This window comes from Branchiostoma floridae, chromosome 13, assembly GCF_000003815.2.
Source record: "Branchiostoma floridae strain S238N-H82 chromosome 13, Bfl_VNyyK, whole genome shotgun sequence".
NCBI classification, from domain to species: Eukaryota; Metazoa; Chordata; class Leptocardii; order Amphioxiformes; family Branchiostomatidae; genus Branchiostoma; species Branchiostoma floridae.
Window position 1 is genome coordinate 12,027,519 of NC_049991.1, and position 5,388 is coordinate 12,032,906.

At 41.3% G+C, this 5,388-nt stretch overlaps 1 protein-coding gene across 1 annotated transcript; it reads right to left on the reverse strand.

Annotated features, from left to right (window-relative positions):
* Positions 1-518: 518 nt before the first annotated feature.
* On the reverse strand, positions 519-3,949 carry LOC118429199 (ubiquitin-conjugating enzyme E2 S). The gene is made up of 3 exons (XM_035839661.1): positions 3,762-3,949; positions 2,065-2,212; positions 519-1,626 (listed from the first exon to the last, which is right to left on the reverse strand). Exons 1-3 carry the CDS (start codon positions 3,768-3,770, stop codon positions 1,142-1,144), a joined length of 642 nt encoding a protein of 213 aa, XP_035695554.1. The 5' UTR covers positions 3,771-3,949; the 3' UTR covers positions 519-1,141.
* Between the last annotated feature and the right edge of the window lie 1,439 nt (positions 3,950-5,388).

Sequence of the window (5,388 nt, forward strand, 5' to 3'; positions counted from 1 at the left end):
GCATGTACACATGTACTTGCAAACAAAATTTCCTGTTCCCTTTTAGCTGATAATACAATAAGTATGCCTGATCCCATGGCAGTCCTTCATATAGTATTGTATCTTTTGGTTACAAGCTAATACGGAATGATAATGCAAAAGTAAAGGCCATGTTTTTGCTGAGGAAGTCCAAAGTATATGTGACTGATAATTAGACATGCACAAACTTCAAACTATAACAGCATGTTTTTTTCATGATGACTCACTTTTGCCCCTGGTTATCAGTCAACAGTCTGCAATACTGACAGTCCCACAGACTATCACAACCTGTCAGAACATAACTTGGAAGTTGTAGATGTAGTATTGTTCTCATTCTTACAAAATTATGATACTGGATCCACTATAATACTTGAAAAGATATGTAACTTGAGTATCACAAAAGTAAAGTTGTCCTCTTACCCTTTTGTCAGTTACAGAATAGATGTACTTGAGTCAAAGAGCATGACCCATTATTTCTAAGATAAAGTTGATAGCGGTTCTGGAACAACTTTTGGACTTTTATTTGAATTTCTGTATCACCACAGACTTCCGAACCATAATTCTAAGATTGTTTGTAGAGTCTAGACAAGTTGTTTATCTAACTACTTTCTATAGTACAAAGGAAAATTAAAAAGGCAGATTCTATTGGGAAAAAACATAGGGAATACTTTCACACATAAATGGTAGACATTCTACATACTTTTGATTTGGGCCTACACAGTAAATGTAATGAATTGCCTAGTAACACTGATTTCCTTACTCATGTCATGATACTAGAAATAGCAGAGCAGATAATTCCTAAGAACTAAAAAAAAACGGGGGTTCATATGATCATGTAGAGAAGTGGAAAGGAATGTACCTTTGAACACTTATACAAATTGTATTATGATGAAAAAAAATGATTGAATTATTTTTCTCTTTTACATCACTGAACTGCATGTTATTAAGTAAAGGTCCCATTAAAGTAAACTTAGCCATTAGAGTTCTATTACATCTGTTTTGACCAAAATTTGTCATGTTATTTTGTGTACAAAAGGATAGATGAATGTTTACCTAAAAGGATGGTAAAAAATTCAATCCTAACCAGATTGCAGACATGCTAATACAACATGGATATTAAGTGCTACAAACGTCTGAGTGCTCTCTTTTTCTCTTTCTTCTTTTTCTCTGCTGCATTTTTGTCTCCTGCATGCTTTTTGGCCATGGGCCCTTCACTGGTAGATTGCGTTCCTGAGGTAGAGGGACAATTTGTTTCTTCGTTTTTTGTGGGCGCAGTCTTTGTCGTGGGCTTGGCGTGAATTTCTGTCATCATTCGCGCTCTTTCAGAGTAGTTGTCGTACTGTTCCAAGAGCAGCTTCCCGGCTTCTTCGTTCAGGGCGGATTCAGGGTTTGGATAAATCAGAAGACACTTGATGGTAAGGAGGATGTGTTTGAGGCCGAGATCGGCTTTCCAGTCTTTCTTCAGCGTGTTCACACAAATCTCTCCATTCTTGGCAACGTTGGGGTGGAAAATCTTGGTCAAGAAGAATCCCTTGGGAGGAGTCTGGGGAAAGTCCTTCCCAAGGGACAATTTAATTTTGAACTGGCCACCTTCATATGGAGTTCCCCCTGAAAATAACATACACACAGTGGGTTGAGTAATGCAATACCTTGTTGAAGTGTAAACTAAATAATAAAAAGTTAACCCATTAGGAACAGTTTTCCACAGCCATACAGTGAATATTGAAACAAAAAAATGCTATTTTTTTGGGGGGGGGGGGGAATTACAGAAGGTACTAGTACCTGTTCTGTTAGTGTTAGTCTGTTTACTGATGACCTGGATACATGGTTTGTCACAAGATCATATTATCAGACAAGACCACTAACACACTGAAAATACAGAACAATGTACAGCATATAGTCTGTGTAACGTAAACTCCACTATCTGGAGCTTGTAGCCCCCTCCCTGCGCGGCAATGTAGGACGGGCTTAAGAAGCGTGATTAAATCAGACTATACAGCATAGTCTTGTCATGAAGCTACTGAAAAGCAAGGCAGCAGATCTTACCCGGGCCCTCGATAGTGGCCTGTACATCTGTGATGTCCTGCTCATTAGGAAACACCTTCACCCCCTCAGGCGGGTGGTTAGCGAGGTCAAGAACTTCCTTTGCCACCTGCCGGATAATCTGAGGTGACAGGTTCTCCACGTTGGAACTCTGCAACGGACACAGGGAAATAGGAAGGTGAGTGAGAGCATGAAGAATCAGTACACGTTAGGGGTGGGTCACTCACTCACTAGGGGTGGATCGTAGGGGCTCCACGACATCCACCAGCGGTGACTGATGTCGGTACTGGTACGGAAAATTCAGGTACAGATACAGTCCAGAGCATTGGGTCCAGGTATGGACCTGAACCTGATTATCTGTGAAAACTTGTGAATGGGCGGTACTAAAAAAAAGGTTCATTTCACCACAAAGCGTTCTGTTTGGTGGAGTATCCAACGTCCGTTGGCGTTTTAAAATCCTATATTCATGTAAACCACACTAACTGTCTCTGTTTAAGACCAAGTTTGACTGTAGAAACTTGGTAGAGTCTCTGAAATGGCCATCGCCTCTACTACTCTCGTCTACTTTGCTTCGAACCTGTACGCCTCAAACATGTTAACGCCAGCCGGTATATTCATTTTTTGAATTGGTCCTATTTTTAAAAGTTTGGCCGGCAGTGCTTATCTAAGGACCTCGGGAAGACCTTACTTGGTAGCCGAACAGAATTCTCTGCAGGCCCTGGCAAAAAGTCTGGTTTTCCAGGCAGGGTATGTCTACCCCTACCTGGCTTCACCACAAAATATGCACTCTTTCCCATATCGCAAATATAAGTCTCCTCAAACAGTTTGGTGCTTTCTACAGGGATGAGTCTAATTTATGGTAAACTCATAGACCCGACTGATGGTAGCACCTGAGTTTAACCAAAAATCTAATGGAAAAGATCTTTGGTGTACTGTGGTTCCAGGAAACAATTTACTCCACAGATAACTACATCTTTTCAAATTCTTCTGAAAACTGTCGGGCATACCCTGGTGGCCATCCGGGATCGGGCAGCTAGGACCTACCCTTTATCGATAACTCCTTCGGGCTTAAACTCCCCCAGAGTGCTAATGTGAGATTGTCGGGCTGACTGCCTTGGCTCCCCGAACAAAACTTGCTAACAAACCTCGCTAGCTACCCGGTCCTGTCTGGCTCCCAGGGTATTACTCGAGAGTTCAGTTGAGATATTTCAGCTATAGATTACAAATAATGTAGCCGAAAACGTGACTAAAAAGTCACCACAGTGAGTGAGTAGTACTATAGACACTGTTGGCGGATAGATACAAAACTGGACTCTTGCCAGGAATCTTCTTCTTGGCCCGATTTTTCAAAGTCAAGCCCTCCCCCTTTCAAATCCCAACGTCTGCAAACATCCCGTAACCGTTGGGTAAAGTCAACCCATTCCCTCGAAAGCCGCACGATTCGATTAAGTATCGTTACAATCTGGATGTACCAAGTATACTGTAGATACAGTTCCTAGTCATAATATTAAGACAACGTGGAAGATAACGAAAATAACGGCAACATTTCTGACATCTTTAGACATCCGTTAGCTTGGCGACTACCGGGGTCCTCCATGTTTTGATTCGTTGCCTGCCCAGACGGCGACCGTTTCAGGCCAAAACCGTCACATTTTAAAACACCAGAAGTCAAAAGGAAGGTACAAAGATAACATACATACCCCGGACATACTACCACAGTGAGAAAATGCCAGAAGTTTACGGTCTACGGGTAAAATTGGCTATTTTTCGTGCTGCGACGATCGACAAGGCCCAAAGCTTGTCCAGAGACTAAATAGACAATTCGAACTGACCAATCAGAGGTGAGGAAAACAGCCTCGTTTTGAATGCTTTGGTGCATGATGGGAGACTGGCGGAAACCATTAAATAACAGGGGAAGGGCAGCTTATACCATTTGAAACTTGAACTGATTTAGATTTAGATTTATTGATGGAATGAATAGATTCTGCTTTGACTTTGATCTTTCAAATCAATGAGCATTTAGCTTCTCGTTCAACTTTACAGGATTTTGACCGTTCAGAGAGGTACTGAATTGCTCTCCAAATCATATGGCAAATTGTCCCCCGGTAGAGATTGAAATGCGAGGCTAGGTTTAAACGTTACTGACAGGGCTCCTACAGTCCTTCAATTAGTATTACTGTATCTCAATACCATTCACACTGGCATACCATTTACACTTTTAGGAAGATTTCGACATCTTTAATATCATAGGCTATTAATCTTGCTACCAACCCTTGCGGAGACGATGTGAAGTGCAGCCCCATACAGACCTTCCGCGGCCGCGATCTGTGAAAAATCCCATCCCCCAACAAATTACGCAAACTCCCGCAAAAAGTCCGCGAAAGGGGCTACATTTATACCCGAGGGTACCTCTGACTGGGAACCTCAAAACTAATGAGAGCGTGCAGATAAAAAGTTTGCCCAAAAAAGTTGTCTCCATTATGAAATCTAAGTGGTAAGGAATGTTTAAATAATAAATTACTGATCGCACTGACTACGGAATACCGAACACCAGCTTCTTCATTTTCGTTGTTTAACATATTCCTCCTTGCCCTTGGAATTGACGTTGGAATTGTATGGCATTTACTAATTTATTCAAAATGCGACGATACATTACACAGACCTATAGGCAGCACAGCTGATTGCATAGGGCTTATTAGGTCTAGAAAACAACGATACAAGGGCTTTTACATAAGACGGTATATACATAATGGTATTAGAGAAATGCGAAATAAGATACTACGGAAGCTTGAAAGTGAATAACATTCTACGGGAGGTCATTGTATGGCATTAGTATCCGTTTCTCAACATACACTGTATTTACGTATACATATAACTGTTATGTACCGGTACCCACCCCCATAATGTGTACTGATATATGATTTACATAAACGGCGTGTATTTGCTCATTTTGTAGCTTTGTGTGATCTACAGCTTTTGAAACGGCCAAAAATTGATGCCCATGGATGTTATCCATATACTAAGTACTCAAATCCGCATGGCCTAACTTACAGCCGAGAAATAACCGGAGTTCGAAATTCGTCCTTTCAGAGTCAAATTCAAACGTTAGGCATTCAAGTCATGCATTTGATAATATGAACACGTGTTACATGAATTAGGATGGCAAAAGGCATCAAATGTATATTCAGATTTACACACGCGTTTGGGGCGGGGGATCAACTTCGAGTCGACTTGGTAAGAAGCCGTACTAGTACTGGACTAATCTTCAAGCAGATCCTGCGGTTCTATAAATAATATAGTATCAAAGCTGGGCAAGGAGTATAGCCG